This window comes from Ischnura elegans, chromosome 4 (assembly GCF_921293095.1).
Source record: "Ischnura elegans chromosome 4, ioIscEleg1.1, whole genome shotgun sequence".
In the NCBI taxonomy this organism is placed as follows: Eukaryota; Metazoa; Arthropoda; class Insecta; order Odonata; family Coenagrionidae; genus Ischnura; species Ischnura elegans.
Genome location: NC_060249.1, coordinates 121862206 through 121887865, shown reverse-complemented (window position 1 = coordinate 121887865; position 25660 = coordinate 121862206). Strand labels below are relative to the sequence as shown.

The 25660-nt window shown below is 41.4% G+C and overlaps 1 protein-coding gene and 1 non-coding gene across 2 annotated transcripts; one reads left to right on the top strand and one right to left on the bottom strand.

Annotated features, from left to right (window-relative positions):
* The first annotated feature begins 8957 nt into the window (after positions 1 to 8957).
* Positions 8958 to 9029, top strand: Trnae-uuc. The gene has a single exon. It is a non-coding gene; the product is annotated as a tRNA-Glu (tRNA).
* A 12114-nt stretch (positions 9030 to 21143) lies between these two features.
* Positions 21144 to 24541, bottom strand: LOC124157984 (transcription factor AP-1). Its single transcript, XM_046533118.1, has 2 exons — positions 23953 to 24541; positions 21144 to 23519 (listed from the first exon to the last, which is right to left on the bottom strand). The coding sequence occupies exons 1-2, from the start codon at positions 24279 to 24281 to the stop codon at positions 22919 to 22921; spliced, it is 930 nt and encodes a 309-aa protein (XP_046389074.1). The 5' UTR covers positions 24282 to 24541; the 3' UTR covers positions 21144 to 22918.
* Positions 24542 to 25660: the final 1119 nt, after the last annotated feature.

The following is a 25660-nucleotide window of genomic DNA, read 5'->3' as shown; positions in this document are numbered from 1 at the left end:
TGCTAGCAGGTAGCGGAGTACCCTGCTAGCAGGTAGCGCTTAGCTTAAATAAGGATTATTAATACCTTATCAAACGAAGAAAACTTTCCAACCATAGGCAGTTTTAATAGGTGATTATTAAGAGATGTTTCCCTGAGCTCTGTTCCTCATGCACGCATTGGCAATCTCAGACGAAGTAAAACTCCTATCTACTCGTATAGAAACTAGGTCGCTGTGACGTCACGTGGAGTGGCATCGCATGGGCGCCAATCTGGCCTTTTTCAAATGAGGATAAAATTGACCATTGCCATTCGTCTAAACTAGGATTTCTAAAACCAAATAATTTGCATATTATGAATACACTATTGGTGGGTAATCAATCGCAATCAATGCCTTTCGTTTTCTTTGATGAAGGAAACTACACTATAGGGTTGTTCAAGCCTATCAGAACGGTCTAAAAAAACGAATGTATATCACTTCTGATGTAATTTCATTTCGATTGGGATGAATGACAGATGCGTTGAAAAAGTAATGATGGAATTATTAGCAATCAAAATACGAACAATTTTAAACGCCGCCAAAAACGGTCGGCCATCTTGAAATAGAGGTGATGACGACACAAGCCTGTACGGCTGGCCTGTACCCTCGATCGCTCGATGCTAAGCTGAGTACTCTGCGTGCCGACTGGACATTTGCCAAGGTTATTCCTTATTTTGAAATGGCCTATGTTGTGCATGAAGCTTCCGGATGGATCAAGGCGACATGAAATCCATTCTTCAAGTTAGGCAGGCAACGTATGTAGCGTTGACAGAAATTGAAAGTTTTGTATAGCTGCATTTGCTAGGAAACTACGTGCAGTGAACTTTCATTGTGCCTCTAGTGCAAGTGAACACAATTTGTGCCCTTGATGTACCCCTAAGTGAATGATTGCATATAGACGATGAAGTAAAGAGTGAAGTGAGTTGTGAATGTAACTGCTTTGACGAAATAATTTATTTCTTCCATGCTAGTTCAATCAACCCTATACATTTCGATCTAAGGTATCTAACTATTGCCTAGGGGATATGTTTCATATTTGAGCTAGTTGTGCTTTAGGGATACATCGAACGCATATTAATTTTCAATCGTTTGTTCGCTTCTAAGTTCCGTTTGATGTTATTACCTATTCATTTTGAGCACTCACGAGTGTTTACATTTCACGAATTTCGTTGCGCTGTTGTTTGTTTTTGTTTTGGTCATATTTTGGTGACGGTAAGAGTACGGGTAAGAGTAATAGTGAAATTCGAAGTTTTTTTATGTTACAATAACCGGTTTAGCAATTTGTTTCAGCCTATTCATTTCATTGTCCTCGAAATGTCAATGTGAAACAACGTAAACTGATTCTAAGTCGTTAGTGATGAGTGAGAAGTGAGGTGTGGAGAATCTTTCGAACTTCAAGTAGTGCAAATTCTTTTAGCGTGTGCAGAGTGATTGGAATACCGATTATCATGTTTTATTAGTGTTTTATATTTATTGTGAGTCAAGTTTTTCATTGAATCAGTTGATTCGGAATATACTGATTATATGTATCAAAAAGACAACTCGTGAAATGTGTACGTTGTAGTGCTATTTATGATATGATGAGCAATAAAAATGTACAAGTAAGGGTAATTTTGCTTATTATTACTCTTACTAAAGGATAAATTTGGATTTTATTTAAACACTGATCTGGCGGCAGACGCTGGAGATATTGAAAAAAAGTGGAATAACCCTGCTGGGCCACTTAAACAACACTGCAGTAGGGCATCTACAGGCTTGTGACGTCACACATCAATTCAAGATGGAAGTAGGGCTTTTTGGCGTAACGTTAAATTTGTCACTGTTTAAAGCCTTCTCTAAACATGTACAATGAAGAAAATAGCATAATATTATTGTCATTGCTCCTTCTGAAGCACGATCTTTCGATTTCTTAAATAAAAAAAATATGGTGAACAACCCTATTGTGCGATTCGCAGACGAAGACTCCTTGTTCTCCTTCCAACTGATTGTGAGCGAAGCGAGATTCCCCCCTCCCTCCCCCCTCATACCCTAACGATCCCACCCCCTTCTCCTGCTGCCCCCAACGCCTCTTCCCCCATCCCTCTGCTATTGAGCAGCTGCATGCTGTTTGAAGCGGACGAGACAGGGAGGCGACGAAGAGAGAGTAATACGAATACAGAGACCCCTCTCGGACAAATGTGGAAAAATAAAAGACGACAACTGCACCGCGAGCGCCATCATCCGAGGAAGGTATGTCAAGGCCTCCTTCAGTGTGTCCAAGTATCGGTAATCTCAACAATGAAATCGATACTCGCTGTTCTGCCTCGGTTAGATTACGATTGTTCCAGCAATCGTTGGAACTATCGTGCATTCACACAACGATGATTAAAATCTGTGCTGCCCTCTAATGCTGACATCTAAAGTGAACGAAAAATTCCTGCTGAGGAATGCATGGTCAAGATATTACTTTGTTCAACAAGTATTTAACGAATAATTTTTCTTCCGCTCATATTCTTCCTTGCTTGGACAAATCCACGAAAATAATAGAGCTAATGCCGGGTCTACACTAGTAACTTAAGTGACTACTTAAGTTGGCTCTGTATTTAAGTTGGTAGTGTAGGTGTAACCAGGTTCATTTAAGTACACCTCCACTTAAGTCATCTTAGAACCCAACTTAAATTGCGTAGGCAACTGTTTCCGCACGGTTGAAGCTCTTCATGTGTTGTAAATGGCACATAAATACCCATCTCACATCATCCCGTTGATTATGTTCTAAGTTGTGCTGTATTGTATGATGTGGTTATTGAGCGTTCTATTACGTTAGTTAATTTCTAGTGTTGGGGATATTATTCGACGAATTTATTTTGTAGTGTTTCTCATCTTATTGTTGGTTTTATTTCCGTGAAAACTGATTGCTATGCCTGTTGCTCACGGTGAAACTCGATTTATAAAACTTAGAAACGTTTTAAGGAATTTTAAGACTGACAATGAGACGACGGCAGAGGATCCGGTAAAACAGTTTATTTTCCATGGTGTCATAATCGAAAATAACGTAAACGAATGCACTCAGTAACTTCCCACACACTGTTATTGAAACTATTGCATAGGGCTTTAATGTTAGTCCTAGGGATTCCGAGGGAGATAAGATGTGGCGATTTCATTGGACGTGGGAGGAATTAATGGTTGAAATTTAACATCAATGGTTTTAATAAAGCAGTGGAATTTGACTAGCAATAAGTGTTTTTGTTTACGTTATGAATATGTCATTCCACGAAGTCACGCTTAGTAATTCTAAATTCCTCTGGCTCCATCACCTCTCGCCATATAGCGTTCCCTCAGGAACTGAAATCGGTCTTTCCTTTTAACCTTCTGAATCCAAAATGGTTAATTCACGGAGTTTGGAAGTTTATTTCAAATAACAGTCGCTTTGGATCAAAGAATCACTAATTGCTCTCCTAGACCTTCATCTGTCAACATAACTGTTTCCCGATATAGACAATCACGGTGCTGAAGTCGACTTAAAGCTCAAGTGTAGCTACCGCACCACATTTAAGATTATATTTAAGTGAAGTCACTTAAGTTAAGTGTGTAGTGTAGACAAGGCATAAGGGAGATTCACGAACTTTTCGTCTTTCTCTTGTCGCTTTCTCTTTCTCTTCCGGTCTCCCAGCGCCTAACCATCGCAAAGTGACAACGTTCGGAACTACATTAACTATTGTCAGGACATGCATTCACACGGCTAGTTCGGCCAACTATCGTTGGGACGATCGCTCGGACAATCGTAAATTGAACGGGGCATTAGTGCGTCCAAATATCGTAATCTCAACAATGAAATCGATTCTCGCTGTTCCAGATTCTCAAATATAATACTCAACTAAAGTATGGAGCCCGACGAAAGTGCGATTATTGACATTACCTTGTCTGTACGCTTAAACCAATATGAATCACTAGTGCAATGAAAATTGAGATAGCTCGTAATCAAAATTTTTCAAAATAATCGCTATTCAGTTGTTGCGTTGTAAACAAAATCGGAAGAGTACTCGTTTGGTCAACTCTAGTTTCTAAAAGTTTGCTTCCCAAGATTATCATCTCCCTTTTCTCCTCTAAAACCCTCATCTCCTCCCCTGCTATTTACATCAGTTATTTCGCCGTTAGCCGCCTCATTCGGCGTGTGGCGGGGGGTGTTAGGGCACCAGCCCTTAACGAATAAAAAATAAAAGCTTTAACGAAGTCCCGCTTTGTATTTATTAAATTCCTTTATTGTGCGGGGAAAAATGAATTTCCATACTTATCCGTGCAACAAAATATCTCTCTTAATATATCATCTGTCGCCCCTTAACATTCATGGGGCTCTAATATGATTTTCTCCGTGTAGTAGATCTGAAAGGTACTCTCATATTCTACTCTATGTACTCTCATATTCTAAAGCAATCTAAGCCTAGCGCGCAGCCTCCGAGTCGCCAGCGGCTGCCAGCCTAATTCGTTTAACATCTATGCATGTAACGCTTTCTGTGCGCCCGTAGCAGTTTTTGAGGAATCGCACAACTTTTCTTAGTATTTTATCAAGTTCACGGAAGTCTCACTGCACCGCATCACGTATGCTCCCGGAATATTCAAGGTGTGGCTGAAGGAGTGTGAAATAGCAACTCTCTTTTATTTTTTCATGTGAAAATCTTTCCTCGACACGCTTGACAAATCATAGCTTCCCTAGGGATCTGCCAATAATGTTTCTTACATATTTTCCCCACAATAGGTTCGAAGCTATCGTAACTCCTAAGTACTTCACTTCATCTGTCGCCTTTATGTTGACACCATCCACAATATATGCATGGAGACAGTTGGATAAATCTGAGCCTAGCGCGCAGCCTCCGAGTCTATAGTGGCTCAGACGAAACATCTTTTTCTGACGAGACAAGATGGCGACAAGAGGAAGAGATAACATCGTAGACCCCTCTCGGTCAAACGCGGAAAAAAATATAATAAGACAACAATCCCTGCATCGCGAGCGCCATTATCCGAGGAAGGATTTTTCAAGGTCTATAAACAGCAAAATACCTCCCCCCCCCTCCAACTTCATTATTACAACAATCTGAAGAGGGGGAGGGGTAAAGAGGCGATGGAAGCCAGAGGGGAGGGGGAGAACACACAGGTGCGTTTGTTTACGGAGCAACCTTCCGTCTCCATAGCTTCGTTTCGAAACGCACTCCTTTATTTATACGCACCGCACACACATATCGCAAATGTTGTCCGAGGTGGACACAGCCAGGAAGTAGAGGAGATCGCATGCCTATCACAACGCGCGGCGAGAAGACAACTGTGAAGGATTTTGATGCAAGCCCAATCGAATTTCAGGGTTAACAGTTCTGCCTTTAACGGCGCCAACATGAATGCCGTCTTGAACTGTGGATAGATTTAAGGTTTTTAATACGCCAGGAGGATGTAAGGTAAACAGTATACCAACTATTCATTCCTAGGAACCCTAAGATTAAAAGGTCATTTTTGTTGACATTGGCAAAGCTACCATTTGTAATATTGACCACAGGTACGGTTGCTATGGAGTTGTTGAATTTGATGAGTTATTAAATAGAGTGTATTGATTCTCTTGCTATATTGAAAACATGTAAAGAAAGAAGAATAGTATTTTTATAAAGAAAAAAAAAGCTTCCAGCATTATTTCATAAATATCATATTTATCAGCTCATTTAGTATTCCGATGAAATCCAGCGGCTTTGTTGAGACTTGCTCTTACTGCGTTCATATGGAAATAAAACTTCATAATCTCTAAGAGGAAGTTTTAAAATGGGTTTTATGCCCAGAAAGATGGCTTTGCGTCATTTTGACCCATAGCTATTCCTCTCCCATTACCTCTCCTTAAGATCAGGATGTCTTGAACATCCGGAGTATTTATTCACGGATTAAATAAAACTTCCGAATCAATATTTGAAACCTTTTATTCCATTTCAATGCAATTCTTCGGCACAGGGGCGTAACTTGATTTCGTGTTGCCTAAGTCGTAGTATTATCTCAATTCTCTGGGTTCAACTAAAAATTGTTTCTGTCACATGAATATAATTGATAGCAAGTTATATTCGCTCTATCATGGTCTAATTCATCATGAAAATATACGAAAAAATTGGAGGAATTGATGTCATAAGGGTGCATGGTGCTAAAAAAAAAACACAATCGGAGAAAATGACCCTTGGTCGTCCATCCAGGTTGCAATAAGTAGGGTGGTTTGCAATTATTTTTTTATTGCCTAAATCGAAAGATTATTACACCTGGAGTACATATTTAACGTTTTTAGATTTTTAAATTACGATATCTATTTTTAGCGGTTAAATGAAAAGTGAAAATTTTCAAGCCCGCGAAAACGCGACGGCTAAGTATGAATGCTGTGGAAAACACGTGTGACGTCATTCTGGTTCCCACTGTCGCAAAGTGAGGTGACCTTGGGGCGAGGGTCTGACCGCTGATACGATGCAGGCTGCTAGCAGGTAGCAGAGTACCCTGCTTGCAGGTAGCGCTTGGCTTAAATAATTATTATTAATACCCTATAAAGCGAAGGAAACTTTCCGACCTTAGCCAGTTTTAATAGGTGATTATTAAGAGATGTTTCCCTGAGCTCTGTGCCTCATGCATGCATTGGTAATATCAGACGATGTGAAACTCCTATCTACTCGTATAGAAACTAGGTCCCTTGTGACGTCACGTGGAGTAGCATCGCATGGGCGCCAATCTAGCCTTTTTCGTTTTCTTTGATGAAGGAAACTACCCTAATCCTGGTGTCGTGGTGGTACGATGGGCAACTTAACTTAAACGAGTTGGACAATCTGATAAGTAATTAGGAAAATGGAGTTCTCCTTATGACTAACAATAAGACTTATGAGTTCTCTACTCATAAGTACATGTTGGACGAGGTTGCGATTGGTAAGATGAATTACTTACATCCCAGACAAGATTCTTTGCTCCAAAAAAAGGACTATTCTTTCAATGGAATGTTATGCATTTCCCCATTTAACATAACAGGTAAGCAGCTACGAATTAAGGCTAGGGGTCGGGGGATTTAGGCGCCACTAATACTTATGGGTGTTGGGGTAACGCATACCCGCCAGGGTAATCGGGTTTTTGGGGGCCCTCCTCCAGAAAAATTTGAAGAATAGTGGTTCAAAATGGCGAGTTTTACGGCTTTCTGATGGATATTTGGTTTTCCTAGCACTATTCTATAAGTAATCCTAATCCTTTAAGTAAAATGGATTAAACCTAAATATTTCCATGAGCTCTAGGGGGGGTTTTATCACCCAAGACCCTCCCTTGCTGCGCCATTGTAACATAATGAATGGGAGTCGGCCACGACGTCCCGGAAGAGCTACAGCTGCTCCCGAGCGCGTTGCATAGCGACCAGCAATCCCTTGTTTCGAGCCCAGTGAAATTAATGGGCATTCTAGATTTATGGAAAACCAGAATCAACCCGTTGCGATTAAAATACGCCCACCTCTATCAATATTAACGTACATTTTCTACAAACGATCCATAGAGCGAAATAACACAATCATTTTTGCCTCAACCAGGGCTGAAAATTTTCCATCTGCCGTATGTGATTTTCAGAAGTAATAAATGTAGTAGTACAATAATTTATTCGACTCGATACCAACAGCCCTTGACCTTTCATGAACTCTAGCATCAATGCGAACGTAATCTCATGATTCTTTGCTTTCAGAGGTCACTCTATATGCGTCATATTTGTGATAGTCTTTCTTTATTTGTTACTCCTCGTCTTCCTTTCTTTGCCGGAACGTAATGACAGCTTAACTTTTTTAGCAGCATTTATAAAACAGCCTAGTTAAAACAGTGGCTCAATCTTTATTGTTGAACTGTAATGAATTATTTTGAATGAAAAAATGTCCTGTGATTACTGAAGCTTGTATTATATGAATGATTGGGGAAATGATTGCTTTAGCCATTATTTTCTATGTTCTACGGTCATTGGTAGGCGTCTCTAATGTATACTATTGTGGTTTAGCCTGAAACACGCGAACATTTTTTCGTTCCTCAGAATGATAGCTAAAGCGATAGGTTTTCAGGGACCGAAGAGAGGACGGTTGGTCCAATCATTTTCTGAATCCATCGCTTATTACGACGAAGCCAAAAACCAGCCAGATTGGATTTGAGTTGCCACAGGAGTAATAGTAAATATAATTTGATTACACGTACACGCCTACATCTAAGAGGAACCGCGCAAGCCACCACTGTGAAAGAAAATCTTTGCAACTTCAGCGATATAATTTGTTCGTCTTCTTATTACTCTGGGCATACCAAAATCAATATAAATGATTTCGTTTATACATTCATCCACATAATGCCCTGCGAGCCACCTCAATGCTGTTTGGCAGGGGGTGAGCATTCACCGACAGGCTGCATGCAATACGCTAACGCCTCCTTAGCCATCGAAATAAAAGGCCATAACACATGAACATGCCAGGAAGCGGTGTGAGCTCATACACATCCCTGGAAGGATCCTTGAGTTCATATTTCTTGAAAAACATCCAAAATACCTAAAACTATCCTTAAGCCATCTCCAGTAATATAGAAAAATAATGAGTACTATATTAATATCTTTGTTAAAATTTAGGTTTTAGTGAAAAGTTAAATGATATCGTTCTTCTGCTTTGATTATTCTATTTTGGGATGAAATTTTCATTTACGAATCTTATTGCTTGTCTACGGCATTATTATAAATGACGGACAGTACTTTTCAGTATTCTTATGGATGCATGAAGTAAAATGGATGAACTGTATTACCGATCATCACAAAATATCTCGTAACGGAAAAATCAAGGGCGCGAACCCGAGGCGCAATCCTGGAACCATTGGCAACACCGCACAAATATCATTTTACGATCGGGCGGTCCAACTGATTACTTTCTGGGACGCTTGATTTAAAACTGCCCAGTTTGCACGTATCCCATGTGGTCTAGTGGCTAGGATATCTGGCTTTCACCCAGAAGGCCCGGGTTCGATTCCCGGCATGGGAACTTTTTTCTGTAGATTCGGGAACGTCATTTAGTTACGTGATGGTTTATTTTTTAAATCTCTTTTTAAATAATTCTCGAGACATTACTTTATAACGTTAAAAATTCTTACGAGAGGCAGCACTGCAGTAGAATGGGCGGCTTGACGTGGTGAAAATCCAATACATCCATGATAAAATGTAAACAAAAAATGGTAATTTACAAAGTATAATATATAACAGAGTGTCGAAACAATCGTTGGCAGTAGAGTTATATAGTTAAACGTGGAAATTACAATTTGTTGTTCATATTTTATCATGGATAGCCTTCGTTTACCGTCGTAATATGCTAAACGCGATCACTAGAATAAAATGAAGGGAATAGACAGCAAAACAGAGATAGTTAAATTTTCATTCTTTTCTTGCACTTTTAAGGGATGACAACGGTTTTTCGATTAATAAAATTAACGGGGCCACTCGCCATGACGGATCATTTCATATTCACATTTCTCCATTCCTGTATCCTTGCATTGGTTTACCATGGGAATTACAAACCGATATTAAGTTTTTCCTATGCATGAATGTGTAAACGTTTTTGAAATTTTTTATTAGGCATAACATGTTTTTAAGACCGCCATGTGTGCATGCGGGGATTCTCTTGCAATGCTGCATGCCGGTGATTGGTCACCCCCTGCCAAACGCCATAGAGGTGGCTTGCAGGGATGTATTATGTAGATGTCGATATCTGACTGGATTAAAGGAAGCGACGGACTCGATCGCAAACTGGAAGCGATGCTAAACAAATGGCGTGTGGGCCTGTCATCAAAAGCGGAAATCCCCCGCTGTGGCTTGGGATAATGCACTTGGACGCAAGCCTAAACGCGTGAAAACATATGTCTGGATCGCGTCCAGGAAGCATTGGAAAAGGAGGCGAGAGGAGAAGGACGGCCAAATTGCACGGGGAGGGATGCTGGAGACGAAATGGAAACTGAAGGTGTTTTGTGAGGACGAGTCGAAGGGAATTCCCATTAGAGCGACGACGCGAGGTGTGGCTTCGAGCATCACCCCTATCTCAAAGAGTAGTGACAAAGATGATCGAAGTAACTATAGACCTTTATCCCTCATATCTATCTCCCTAACAGGGTAGTTTCCTTCATCAAAGAAAACGAGATGCATTGATTGTGATTCCTTACCCACCATTAGTGTATTCATAATGTACAAATTACTTGGTTTTAGAAATCCCAGTTCAGACGAATGGCAACGGTCAATTTTATCCTCATTTGAAAAAGGCCGGATTGGCGCCCATGCGATGCCACTCCACGTGACGTCACAGGGACCTAGTTTCTATACGAGTAGATGGGAGTTTTACATCGTCTGAGATTACCAATGCATGCATGAGGCACAAGGCGCAGGGAAACATCTCTTAATAATCACCTTTTAAAACTGTCTATGGTCGGAAAGTTTCCTTCGTTTGATAAGGTATAAGCCAAGCGTTACCTGTTAGCAGCCAGCATCTCAGCGGCACACACATCCTCGCCCCAAGGTCAACTCACTTAGCGACAGCGGGAACCAGAATGACGTCACACGGGATTTTCCCAGCATTCCTACTTAAACGTCGCGTTTTCTCGCGCTTGAAAATTTTCACTTTTCATTTAATCGCGAAAAATAGATATCGTCATTCGAAAATCTGAGAGCGTGAAATGCGTACTCCAGGAGTAATAATCTTTCGGGCAATAAAAAAACAATAGGAAACCACCCTATAGTAGATCACATGGTCTTCATCTGAGTAAGTGTCAGTGAGGTATTTTGATGGCGAATACTTCTTATGTGCAAATCAGCATGGATTCCATTAATGTAGGTCGTGAGAGACTCAGCAAGCCCTCTTTCTACCAGACATTCTTTCATCTGGAGAAAGGCACGTTCAAGCGGACGAGATAGTTTTAGATTTTAATAAAGCCTTCAGTAAAGTTTCGCTCGGGAAATTATTAGGTATTTAGAAGCCTATGGAATACATTCCGTGTTTGTTGTATTGAGGGATTTCTTAAACAACCGCGAGGAAAGGGTAGTTCTACATGGCGTTGGTTCAGGTACGGCAAAGGTCACATCTGGTATACCCCAGGAGAGAGGTAGATTTGGGTAGAACGGTCCTCTCTCTGGCAGTGGCCGCAGCGAGGGGTGGTTTTGGGAGATAAAAACCCCCCAGAGCTCAGACAATGTTTTACGTTTAATCTATTTTATTTATTTAGATTAATAATACTTATAGAATAGTGTAAGGATTAATAAAATATCCCTCCGTAAGCCGTAAAACTCACCATTTTTAACCATTTATCTTAATTTTTTCCGGAGGGCCCTCGCACCTCCCGCTTACCCTGGCGGGTATGCCATACCCCCAGACACCCCAGTATTAGTTGTGCCTGAAACCCCCCCTAGCCTTAATTCCTAGCTGCGCCCCTGCACTCTGGAACTCATGTTCTGCAGTATATGGAGGACGGAAGGTCTATGATATATGACACTGGCACGCTAAGTGCGTTAGACTTGATTGGGGTAAGTGCAGAATGTCAGTTTCAATTGGTAACGGAGGAATGTATATTAATCTCTGTTTTTGGTGGTATTCACTCATCTAGAGAAAATACCGGTGCAAAATTGACATATTTCAATGCCCGCAAATTTGAAAAGGTTCTACTCCAAACCAAGGAATATTCCATGTTGAAAAACTGTCTTGATTTTATGGCAAGTTCTAAATACGTAGGTAATACGTCATTAGAAATAGACGGGATAGATAGGTCTTCTCTCGAACATCCCAGAATTTATCATCATTAAACACTCGATAACTAACAACTTCCTTGCATTGAATATGTGGTTGGGTAGATCGCAGAGTGAGGGACATAGTTTTAACACTTGCAATGCACGCGAAATGCGTGGGATTTCGCATTGGACAAACGGGATGTGAGCAGCGGGGTAACACCGGCGCATTTCGCAAAGAAAAACGGTAACTCGCAGCATACAAGCCCATCACCCGAGGAGGTCACCTATCCGACCTTGCGGAACAGCTGACAGATGCAAGAACGGGACGGGAGTGCATTGCGCCAGGCAGATAGATATTGGCAATGGCGCACAGCTATTTGCATGGAAAACGGGAAGATAGAGGTAGAGGAAGAATTCCGCTACTTTAGGAAAATAATCCCCATCGATGGGAGAATTTAAGAAAAAATTATCAGTAACTAAGTACGACAATGAAAATGGTGTTCCCTCAGAGGAAAATTAACCCACCAGCTGGAACATCATAACAAAAAGAAGAGAAAAATATCGAAAAGAAACTGTGATTATCGCTGTCCACTAATTCGTTTGCTAGAGAGGAAAATAGATGGTCAGGAGGAAAGATAACGTTTATGATGAAATTTATAGTATTCGTATTCGCAGTTAACAAATCCATCCACTTGCAGCCGGTAAGGTGAGTTATTATCCAACAACTGTTTTATTTTTTTAAGTAATATATTTATTCCGATTCAGTTTTCGCATTCTTTGGTATTTTAGCGTTTATATTTATTTTTTTGATAACAAGAAAACACTCACATATCCAGGATACGTCTTCTTTTTATCCTGATTGTTCGTTTTTTTGTGCTATACCTTTCGTGATGATCTAGGGGAGGGGGGAAACCTAGTATAAGGCGTGAGCGAGGGAATTCGGAGTAGGTACCCAGTTCCTTAGTATTGAGTTGGCTTGGTGGAAGGGGTTGAAAGGCAGGGGAGGGGATCACTGTTGAAGGGGATTCTGTAACCCTTGGCTACGATCAGGAATTGGGAAAGTACTTCAGATGAATTTCAAAGCATGAAAACATATTTTCATCCTGCGCGTGACTGCGTTCAAAATTACTTTTTTGATGCACTGTTTTAAAATTGCGACAAAGTAGGGTTTATTTCTCCGACAGCGGCTTAGTAAACACGACCTCTGTCTCCTGTGACACGGCGTGGACTTGAAACGTCAACACCGTGTTCGGTAAAACCCAGCCTGAGATATACCTTACAAGAAGATGGCTTGGTGGTGTGACTTGTAGCATACCTTTCCGGTATTCCGGTGATCCGGATTATTATCCCGCCTAAATCAATCAAATTAATGAAATCAAAGAAAAGGCATTGGGTGTGAATATCCATGGAGTAAAAATTAGCATGCTAAGATTTTCCGATGATATAGCTGTTATAGCAGAAACAGAGAAGGATTTGAAAAATATCCTGGTTAATATGGGTAGGGTAATGGGTGAATATCAACTGAAAATAAACACGAAGAAAACCAAGATCTTAGTATGCAGCAGAAGAGAAGAAGTCAAGACCAACATTAAAATAGGGAGGCAAAAACTGATAGAGGTGGATGAATTCTGTTATTTGGGAAGCAAGATAACTAGTGATGGGAGAAGCAAGAAAGAAATTATCAGCAGAATAGCCCAGGCGAAGAGAGCATTCCACCAAAAGAGAGACCTGCTTACAGCGGGAAACTTAAATATAGAAGTAAAGAAACAATTCATAAGAACCTACATCTGGAGTATGCTCCTATACGGAGGTGAGGCATGGACAATGACCGCAGCGGAGAAAGCAAGGATAGAGGCCTTTGAAATGTGGTGCTACAGAAGAATGATGAAAATCAAATGGATCGACCGAGTTAGTAACGAGGAAGTCCTAAGAAGAGTAGGAGAGAAGAGAAGCCTCATGAAAACCTTAATAAGAAGACGGAACAACCTTATAGGCCACATCTTGAGATATGATGGCCTGATGAAGACAATTTTCGAGGGACAAGTGGAAGGCAAGAACGGAAAAGGAAGACCTCGAACAAAATATATGGAACAAGTAAAGAGAGATGTGAAAGAGAAGAAATACGTAGGTGTGAAAAGATTAGCTGATAGGAGAACTGAGTGGAGAGCTGCGTCAAACCAATCCTAGGATTGTTGACCAGTGAGGATGATGATGACATACTATGAGTGGGAATTTTACTCAGCAGAAATTTGGCAGAAATTCGCCGCTAAGGACACGAAGATACAACCACTGCCACTTCCCCTGCTTATTTTTTCTCAGTGAATGAATCTCTTTAGAAATAAATGGGTTAAATACAAAGTCGTTGTTTAAAAATTTTGTCTGTAAAAAAATCCAGTATCAACTTTTGTCAGGCAACTGGTAAGGTATCTATGGCGTAGATGTTAAGCGGATTCAAATCCTCCCAGAATTTCCCCGCAACAACCGCGAAGTCAATAAATCTACTCTGCAACGTAGTCACGTCTCCGTAGTACAGAAACGGTTAGTCCGAATATGAATCTAGAGAGATGAAAAACCACGCCACTGAGTCGGACAGAAAACCAGGGATGGCAAGTGAAACTAAACGAAAGTCAAAACCAGTAAAATTTCAATAGTTTCGTTCCCGGGAGCGAAATGTAGAAACTAAAGGAAAAAGAAAAAAAACCCGGGGAGTTAAATTGAGGGTCGAAACGAAATCGGAGTCAAAACGTCTTCGGATCGAAGCAAAACTAAAACTCTCGGACGAAACGAAACGCAGATATGTTTCGCACCGGAGGGACCACGTGCTTCACCTTCTAACGGTTTGGTTTCTACAGTTTCGACCCACACACACCGAGTACGAAGTATGGATGAATGAAGTAGAGGTTCGGCCTACCGCCATTACTTTAGATTCATGGGCCGCTCATATTTTTACCACTAACAGGAGAACGGTGAACGCAAAATGGCCATTCGTCTTTTAAGCTAAGTGTTTTGATCTCTCTACACTTATGTTAAAAGTATTGGGTCGAAATTATTCCTTCTTATCCCCCTCCACTCAACTTTTGGGATCGAAATTTAACTATCAGCGGCGGAGTTTCGATTAATTTAGTTTCCTTCCCGGGAGTAAAGTTTCGTCCCGCGTCGAAACTAAACTCCTTGGTGATTTCAATTTCGTGCGGGAACGAAACTAAACCTAGACCTCATATTTTCGTTTCCCTCCGGGTCGAAATGAAACATTTTCGTTTCGCTTGCCATTCCTGCAAAAAACACTCCGAGGCCCCAACATGCGGACGTGAGTTACCTCAATCCATTTCATCCGCTAATTTTTATTACGATTGGGCTTTCGCTCCTGGAGTTAGACTCCAGCTTCAGCAGCTCAGTCGCGTCAGCGTCCGTCCTCGTCGGCCTTTGGTGCCGTGAAGGCAAAGGATGCACGTTGCTTCATGCGCCAACCTTCCAAGTTTTCACCGATCCGGCCCCATCCGTTATCTGGGACTCGTGGGTGTCTGCATATTTTTGGAAAACGATATTATTTCAGATGAAGAAACTAGATATGACCACATTGCAGGGTAAATACAGGAATGGAAACTCACAACTTCGGACATAGATAACGGATAGACATAGATAGAGTTGTGCGAAAACTCCACAGAGGAAAAATCATTCGCCTTGACCGGGATTCGAACCCGGATCTCTCGATTTCCGGCCGAGTGCTTTAGCCAGTTAAGCTACCGAGGCGTCATTCTCCCCTGTGGAAATTTGTGGACGAAAATCGAGGGATCCGGGTTCGAATCCCGGTCGAGGCGAATGATTATTCCTCTGCGGATTTTTCGCACAATTTGTGCATTGCGGGTGACTCCGTAAAAGTTATCACCACGGCTAGTCCCGCTAGTACTTAAATAAATAGAGTTCAGACATAGATAACTATGAAGAGTCAGATGATGGAAGCCAGAAATACAGTAGCGTAGGGTACACGGGTTGGAGGGGACTTCCGGGTTACGACCTGCCCCCCCCCCCCCCTCCCCTTGAGCTTTTAAAACAGGCTCCAGATAGAGATCGAGCAATAATAATCGAGTTTCGATCCAAACTCGAAACCTCTTCGACTTCGATCTTGAGCATTTCGTTTGATATCTGCAGCGTCACTACCAGCCTATCATAACTTCATCCATTCCCTGTGAAAGACTTTTTTGCGGCCGGTAAAATTGGAAAGATACGAGCTCGATCATCAAGAAAGCATCTCAACCAGCTGATCTTTCTAGGATTTCTAGATAAGCCACATTGTTTCAAGCGGTGATCCCAAAACTTAAATGTGCGTGCATGTTATTTTTACTACTAAAGATTAAAGCACGTGTTCTAATTGTAAGTAGATCATTTGGAATTTTTTCTATTGCTCAAATGTGTATTTTAAGTTATTGTAGAATGAATAATAATAATTTTTTGCACACACTCTTATTTTCCAAAAAAAAACAACCGTCGAATTTTTACGACTGTTCGATATACGAGTTCAAATTTCGATTTTTGTTCAAAATTCGAGATTTTCGTTTCGATTAAATATCGATTTTAACCGACATTTTTATATCACTATCCGAGATGATCTCGCCGTAGCATTCAAACTTCGATTGTAATCTCCTTAAAATTAGTAGGCCTGTTTTTGTGCGTGATTCATCTTTTGATTTCATTTGGGCGCTAATAATTGGGTTAGTACCGTAAATTTCGCTACAGTAATTATCATAGCTATCGAGTAATTGTTACTGATGGCTTGTGAAGTGATTCACTATTCATTCATTTCAACTAATTAATTAGCACCTTGTTAAATGGAATATGTCGATCAGAATGATTTTTATTTGCCATTAGTCTGGTTATTTTCCTCCAATAGCGGATTCAGGGGGTTTTAGGGGGGTGCGTGCCTCCCCCCACCCCTCGAACACTTAAAAAGTACACAAGATTTTAAATACGGTTATCATTACATTCGTTTTGCTTTGTGAATTACGGAGCCTAAATCATCTAATTTCATATTAAAATTAAGAGAATCTTTCGCACGGAAATTGTTTTATGTTGTTTTTTATCACAAATGTGAGAAGACCTTTTGCAACTCAGGCCCTTGTGCCCAATTTTCATGGATATTGCTCCAAGGGAAGTTACCGAAATAGAGGTCAAAAATGACACACGACGTGTGGAGTCTGTACAGGTTTCCATTTTCGTGACATAATTTCTCTCCATCATATATATATGATTTTTCAGGTTTCTCGAAGTCTGCTGTAAGTACACCATATGAAACCACCATACTTTTTTTGTTGTTCTCCAGTAATAATTACCCTAATTTACGTCTTAATAATACTATCGCTTCCCATATTGCATGAATATTTTAAATGAAATTGACTTGGCGCATTAAATGAGGCTTGCAACAAGATATAAACAATAATTAATAGTTCTCTCCAATAAAAAAAGCATTGAAAGAACATTTCCTGCGCTGCGCGCGAACATTCAAAATGTTACGCTGCAGCGCGCTGGTACCTACTGCCTCAATGGGAAGGGAATAAGAGGCGTACCTGTTTAAAGCGGTCCATAAATAGGGTAGTTTCCTTCATCAAAGAAAACGAAAGGCATTGATTGCGATTCTTTACCCACCATTAGTGTATTCATAATATACATATTATTTGGTTTTAGAAATTCCAGTTTAGACGAATGGCAAGGGTCAATTGTATCCTCATTTGAAAAAGGCCAGATTGGCGCCCATGCGATTCCTCTCCACGTGACGTCACAGGGACCTAGTTTCTATACGAGTAGATAGGAGTTTTACATCTTCTGAGATTACCAATGCATGCATGAGTCACAGAGCTCAGGGAAACATCTCTTAATAATCACCTATTAAAATTACCTAAGTTCGGAAAGTTTCCTTCGTTCGATATGGTAATAATAATCCTTATTTAAGGCAAGTGCTACCTGCTATCAGCCTGCGTCGTATCAGCGCTCAAAACCTAGCTCCAAGGTCACCTCACAGGGCGGCAGCGGGAATCAGAAATACGTCACACGGACTTTTCCCATCATTCCTACTTAGCCGTCGCGTTTTCGCGCGCTTGAAAATTTTCATTTTTCGTTAAATCGCGAAAAATAGATATCGTCATTCGAAAATCTAAGAGCGTGAAATGCGTACTCCAGGAGTAACAATCTTTCGATTAAAGCAATAAAAAATAATAGGAAACCACCCTATTACGTGAGGTGATTTTGACGTTTTTATTATCCCCCCATCGTGAGATTTGACTCGACCCCCTCCCTCTAATCTCACGAGAGATTGTTCAAATTGAGTATATTCAGTGTAGATACGTTCATCTATGATTCATTGCGTTGGATCGGGAAAGAACCAAATCCTTCTTTATAAAAATATATTTAAATGCTTTTATGTAATATTAGTTAAGACTAGTTTTTAAGATGACTAAGATCGCAGTCTAGAATCACATTTTACGCCGCATCTCGCGAAAAAAAATTATGTTATCCTTTCCAGGACCCCCCCCCCCCCCCCCCCCCCCCCCGTCTCTTCTCCGCGTGAGATTGGGTGAGAACCGGCTTTATCCCCTCCCCCCTAAACGCCTCGCGTAATTAATGGATGGCCCCTTACAAGTATGATCGAATCAGTGTAACCTTGAAAAATGAAGCGTCGCATTGAAACCACAGCCCTCGAAGTAAATATTTACCAGTACGTGCATACTGCCTGCGCAGTAACCTTCAGCCAAGGCCACATCGAATACCAACCTTCCGTGTTACTATGAGAAATGTTACCTTACCTCAAACTCCACAAGGTTTTTTGGCCAACAGCTGCCCGATATCCTTTCTGGTCCTGCATCAGCCCCTTTTTTACGTTAAGCCTTTGTATTTATGCCTCGTGGAAGATTCTCTGTCACAATCTTCAGTGTGGAGACCATCTCCCTCCTCTTCACGCGGCCAGCCCATTTTAACTTCTGCTTTAAATAGGGTAGTTTCCTTGATCAGAGAAAACGAAAGGCATTGATTGCGATTCGTTACCCACCATTAGTGTATTCATAATATTCAAATTATTTGGTTTTAGAAATCCCAGTTTAGACGAATGGCAATGGTCAATTTTATCCTCATTTGAAAAAGGCCAGATTGGCGCCCATGCGATGCCGCTCCACGTGACGTCACAGCGACCTAGTTTCTATACGAGTAGATAGGAGTTTTACATCTTCTGAGATTACCAATGCATGCATGAGGCACAAGGCTCAGGGAAACATCTCTTGATAATCACCTAGTAAAACTGCCTATGGTCGGAAAGTTTCCTTCGTTTGATAAGGTATTAATAATCCATAATTAAGCGAAGCGCTACCTGCTAGCAGGGTACTCTGCTACCTGCTAGCAGCCTGCATCAGCAGCCTACGCCTAGCGGCGCACATGTCCTCGCCCCAAGGTCACCTCACTTTGCGGCAGCGGGAACCAGAATGACGTCACACGGGCTTTCCCAGCATTCATACTTAGCCGTCCCGTTTTCGCGCGCTTGAAAATTTTTCACTTTTCATTTAATCACGAAAAAAAGATATCGTCATTTAAAAATCTAAAAGTGTGAAATGTTTACTCCAGGATTAATAATCAATCGATTTAGGCAATAAAAAAATAAAAGGAAACCACCCTATTGGGGCAATGATATCGGGATCTTGATATGGGACTCTTTCATTCTCTGTTGGTCCGTATACTTCTGATGCTTTGGTCACACATCGGGCCAAGAATGGCACGTAGTATAAAGGACGTACCCAGGATCAAAACTAGGTGGCGGGGGACAAGCCAACATTTTAAGGAATCCGTAACACTTCTTTATTAGTTTTTAAAATTATTTGCTTGAAAAAATATTATTTTCCTAAAAGATATTTGGGATTTTAGCTTCTACGGGTGCAGCTGCCCCCTCCTGCCCTTCGCTGGGTACGTCATGCGTAGTATGTATATTGTTTTCGAAGACTAAAATCTTGTTATGAATTCTAACTCAATGTCTACATCCCAGATCCATGCAATGCAATAGATAATATCAGCGGTGCAACTAGGTAGACGTTTTTTGGGGGGGGGGGGGGGGGATAGCGACACCTTTCCTAGGCAATCCAGCCCAGGAAAATTTTTGAAAAAGGGCATGCGTTGAAATGCATTTTGCATCATTTTGGTACGAAATGTTTAAAAGAAGCAGTTATTACATGTCAAAACTGGTCAATCGTTTCAAATATATTTTTTTGTTTCTCTGTGACTTTGTGGGAGGATCTATTCCTCATCCCCCCCATAGTTATGCCACTGGATGAAATCATACTCTTTTAGAACCTTGATTGTGTAATCTTACCCGTTAACAGTTTTTGTAGGACCCAATAACCTCTATTTCTCTGCAGGACTCCCAATTTAAATATTTCTCTTAATTGTTACTCTCATCTGCTGTGTACGTACTTGGCACCATTGGTAGGTAAAGATGGCTATGTACTGTCAAAGAAAATCTAAAAATATCTGGGTCTCTGCTTACCACAAGGTATTTGGTTTTCTCTTCCCTAAGTATAATTCCAACTTTTTTTTTTCCTTTTTTATAAGTTTTTCAAACAGTCAGCAAAGGCTCAAATATTGATATTCAATTATCACCCCTGAGTGAATTATTCCGGTCCCTCATCAAGAGTTTCGCCAAAAGCAAGACTGAATAGGTGAGGACCACAAACACTCACTCTTGCCTGAACATTTAAGGCACCACTAAATTCCCCATTAACTCCGACATTTCTTTTGAAGTCAATTATATAAGCTTTAACGATACTAATTAGTTTGAATGGTATTCCATATTTCTTTTAAAATTTCCTCACTTTCCTTCTATTAATACAATCATAACCTTTCTTAAATTCGACAAAGAAAACATGTACACTCTGTTAGCTGAATTCCCAGTATTTTGAAAATGTTTGCTGTAAAATAAATTGCTGGTCTTCTGTCCATCTCATTCAAATTTTCTGAGAGAGATTGTTAAGGTGACTATTAAAAAGTGGGTTTTATATTTATGAGGGTGAATACTGTAGACTATCAATATGAATAGTGAACGATAATGACTTTTGCTGAAGTAAATATACTGAATGAATCAAAATTCAAGGAGTCTTACTTAAGTGTTGGGATTGCCACTAATTAATAACTCCAGAAGCAATTCATAAACGTGGATATTAAAATTGGCCAATCATTAAATTAAGATGTGTTACAAATACAACTCACATACATGATGCATTACATAACACAGAATTCTTGTGAATTAAATAACTCATGATAAAACTCGTACTTCTTTTAAAGTAACCATAAACTCAATCTTAAGGATAATGATGAAAGGGTGAAGCTTGTCAGTTCAAGATAGATACAGAAGTAAAAAACAAAATACTTTTGCATAGCAATTTATTTGTGAAAAATAAATTCATCCGTAAAAAAATTCATTTAAGCTACATTCAAGATCATTCAACATTATTAAATATAACATTCACTGAAGCAGAAATATATTTCAAACTTCACAATAAGAAAATTTGCCACATTGAAACTGTTCATCTTTGCAGATTCACACAAAGTGAGTTATGCAAATTAATATGTAACAAAAAAGCATTATTTACATATCCATGGGTCTATCATTGAAAGAATACAAATTCCTGGTGTGGGTTTCTTACCCTTCTCAAAAAATAAGCGTCAAATGCTTGCACCGACACTCAATTTGACCCAATAGCTCTGTTACAAAATATATTCATGTATATATAATATATATAGTTGTATAAAGTTTTATGTCCTGAGATACATAATCATTACAAAACTATTGCATTAATTACGCTAAGACTATGTCACATTATAATTTGGTGCATAGAAAATTCAATTATCACTTATCAACAGCGACATGCGCAATAAAAAGATCGCAGTAACATTACATTTTTACGAATATATAATATTGTATATGTCATCCTTATTTTCAAAATAATTATTTGCGACTAGACATAGGTACTTCAAACTTTCACGTAAGAAAAGTATAAAGCGAATCTCAGCGTGAAAATGGAAATTACTGCGGGACGCAAAAGTCGCGCTGGTTTTATCCACTGTAACTCGCTTCAAAAATAATAATAATAACTTTAATACTCCCAGCACGCTGGTATCACATACCCAATGAGGACACCACTGCCCCGTTTCAGGAAATGGAGAGAGAGGGGTGGAGGATAGGGGTGTTGGCGGAGAGGAGGGGAAAGAAGCAATTGCGCAAACTCGCGGAGCAAACAGCACTGCCTCGCGGGCGAGACCGGGCTAGCCTCGTCGCAGTGGACCGCTTTAATCGGCCCCTCCCCCGCCTGCGGAACGCGCTAGTGGCTACGGTCACATTTACGCGGATGCCTGTAGCAACTTCAGCATCCCTGCGTCACAGAAAAAATGACTACAGCCTCCTCACACGCATAAGTAGATAGAAATATTTAATAAAAAGGTATAAAAAGAAAACATCTCCATCGCAACAGCCGACACATCTCGCGACTAGGCAGTCGTGCTTTATTGCTTGAGAATTAGTTTGAAAGGAATGGTTGTCACCTCTCAACATCTTTAAATGGTTGAGCATCAATTAGTTAACAATTCCGCAATTTGCATGCAAATTGAAATCTTGTGAAAACGGATGCATCATATCAACAAATACAGGGCATAGTGACTATTATTGCTCATCGCATTGTAAACAGGCTAGTTACGCTGTGTGTTGGAGAAGTTACAACAAACCCACCCGTTTAAATGGATAACCCCTTATGAATACCCTCTCCCATTCAGAGACAGCTGTTCCACTCACCGAAAACCGGGTACAACGGGGGGTGAGGGGGTACCAAAGAGTCACGTGGGCAAAGGGCAAACATCTGACACCCTTACCCCTCATGATCGACTCCCTTTCACAAACATGGCAACCACCCGTAACCCTTCAATAATCACCGAGAGAGCGATGGGGAGGAATCCCCGATTAAAACGAAAACACAGGGCAAAACTCATTGCCGTGTCCCGTCCGAGGACCCCCGGCGACACGAAATCACACTTGGCGGAGGGCGCGTTTAATTAGCAATAAATTAAAACGACAGCGCCCAACCCGCTTTTCCGCCTCGCGCAGGAGGTGGAGGAGGCTTTCGTCACGACAGCGGGCATCACGCCGTCTCTTCAAAAGTGAGACGACACCATGATCTGGCACCCGGAGTGGACGTGGTCCATCACTTGCTCTTTGAGGGCGCACACCTGTTCCTTCAGCCTGTTCACCACGCCGCTCAGCTCCGAATTCTCGCCCTTCAGCAACCTCACCTTGTCCTCCAGCCTCGCAATGCGCTCCAACTTGCGCCTGCGACACTTGGAAGCGGCTATCCTGTTCCTCTGACGCTTCCTCTCCAACTTAATGCGCTCCTGGCATTCCATGTCTATGGGTGAGACGGAGGTGGACAGCTGGGCGGGCGATGATGACGCCGAGGACCCGCCGCCCACCGACGCCGGCACCGTCTGCGGCTCATCCTTGACCACGACGACGTTGGAGGGCGCGTAGACGGCGTGGCCGCCGCCCGTCAGGTGGTGGTGATGGTGCTGGTAGCCGCCCTGCGTGGGCTCCAAGTTGGTGTAGGTGACGGAGGAGGCGGGGGAGGAGGAGGGCGAGGTTCCGTCGTTGGACGAGTCCTCCGTGTCCGTGTCGGCCATCCTGTGCTGGGCGCCGCTCATCTGGCTCGAGTCGCTGTGGTGCAGCTCGTTGAGCGCGTCCACGAAGCCCCGGGCGTACCTTTGGAAGGGAGGGAGAGAGAGAGAGAGAGCCATGTCAATTGAGGCGTCTTGGCAAACAAGGAGTGAGATGCCAGCGAGTACACGCCGAGCGCGCGGTTCGCTTTCATTCCGTAATTATCAGTCACTAAAGATACAATTCAAAGCAAAAAGGCTGAAAAGCCGATTGGTGTTCGTCATTGTTCCCAAAGGTAAATAGAGGTAACTACACCACAAGTACACAACCAAGACCCCGCCCTATATTAACAAAAATGAAATAAGGAAAAGTGGCAGTAATATATCTTAAAATCTCACGAATTACACATTAACTCTTGACATTAAACTCGGCTTTGGTTATTTCTCCCTTAATAAGATTACCGACACTAAGCAACAATAAGTAAACAAACATGAACGCTTCATGTATGATTAAAGGAGTGTTTACGAAACTTGCTTACCTTTCTTGCTCTTCGGTGACAGTTCTTGGGAAAAGTATCTGGGTGGTGGGCGTCGGAGTTGTTGTCACGAGTCCATTCTGCTGAGCGATGATAAGCTTCTCCAGCTCGGGGGAGCCGAGTTTGAGCATGTTGAGGTCCGGGGAGGACAACACTGGAGCTTGGGAGAACACTCCGCGGCCTCCTCGCTGTTGACCCTTGAGGTCGAGGGTCATGCTCTTTTTCAACTGAGTCACGTGCTCCCCCATGTCAATGCCGTCCTCGCTCTTTACGTTGAAGGTGAAATACTGATCGTCTTCGTAAAACGTTGGTTCCATGCTATGCAGCACCATCCAATGGGTACGGGGCCCCTTCAGCTACTGCCCGAAAACACCAACGGCTTGAAACACAAAGCGAACTTCCCCCACAGGTTACGACGTCTCCGCCGAGTGAGTCACCACTTTTCTACAACCGCCGACGCACACAGGGCAGGACACAACCGATCGATATATGACAACACGTCAACGTAACGAGCACACCGCACTCGCCGTCCGCTCAGAACTAAGTACACGACTGCTCCTTCCTCAACGGCTGTTACCGAACGAATGTCGAGCTAACATGAGAGCTCCTTTCTTTTATCCCGTGACTCAGTTGAGTTATTTTTAGCCATGCCGTCACTTTCCAGCGTTCCTATTGGCTAGCGATGACGTCTCTTTTTCCGAGGAGGTAGTTCCACGAATGCGATTGGCGAGATTATGGGAGGAGGACGGGGGAGGATGGTGTCGTCATGTTGGTTGGGTAGGTCGATTCTAAGGAAGAAATCAAGTTTCCACTTGCTGAAAATCGAATGAAAATAATACGAAGGGCCTGCGATCATTTACACAGTGCTTGTATGCATCCGTTGTTGTGCCAGGGAAAAGCGGTATTCCTTCCTAAAGCATGATTATCATGCTTATAACGTTAGATTATTTTTTTTGGACACTGAACAATAAGGAAAACTTAAAAACAAAAAAATAAAACAGTCGCATCAAGAACTACCCAACTGAATTTCGCTATGTTAAATATCAGGATTAAATACATTTTTGCACCAATTATTCAGTATGATGTCATTTATTCAATCATGGCGACATTACATAGTCCTATTTGCATAAAATGCTTATCTAAACATCTGAGGATAATTAATTTGAAAGGAAACTCGAAACATCATGGGGCCGCAGACTCCCCCGACTTGATAATGCATGTCATTCCACTATAAAAAATCTATCAATAATGAAATAGCATGGTTCGCAGGGGTTTATATACTATAGTAAACAATAATGACTCATAAGTAATTTTATTTACTTCGCCGATCCGTTACGAAAAGACATTGAAGACATGCGCACAACGATATCCGTTTTGAACTTCCATGAAACCTTATAAAAGAAAATCCACTAACGAACGATATTTGGACGGTGAGAGCGCCATCTACTGCTTAAAAACTGAACTACCTTCTGTTCATTCGTGACCAGTCTGCGTGGTAAATATGAAATGTCGCCTCGAAATTTAAAAAAAAATTCTTGCACTTCATTGAGACTACGATGAACCCACTTTTGATTACAGATCTAAATTTAATAATCTTGTATTCCTAGACATTGCGTTCAACGTTGCATCAGTCATTGTGTTATATCATCATTATCGCTAACAGAACACCAAAATGCAGTTGTATCACTATCTACTTCCAAAGTATTGCGTC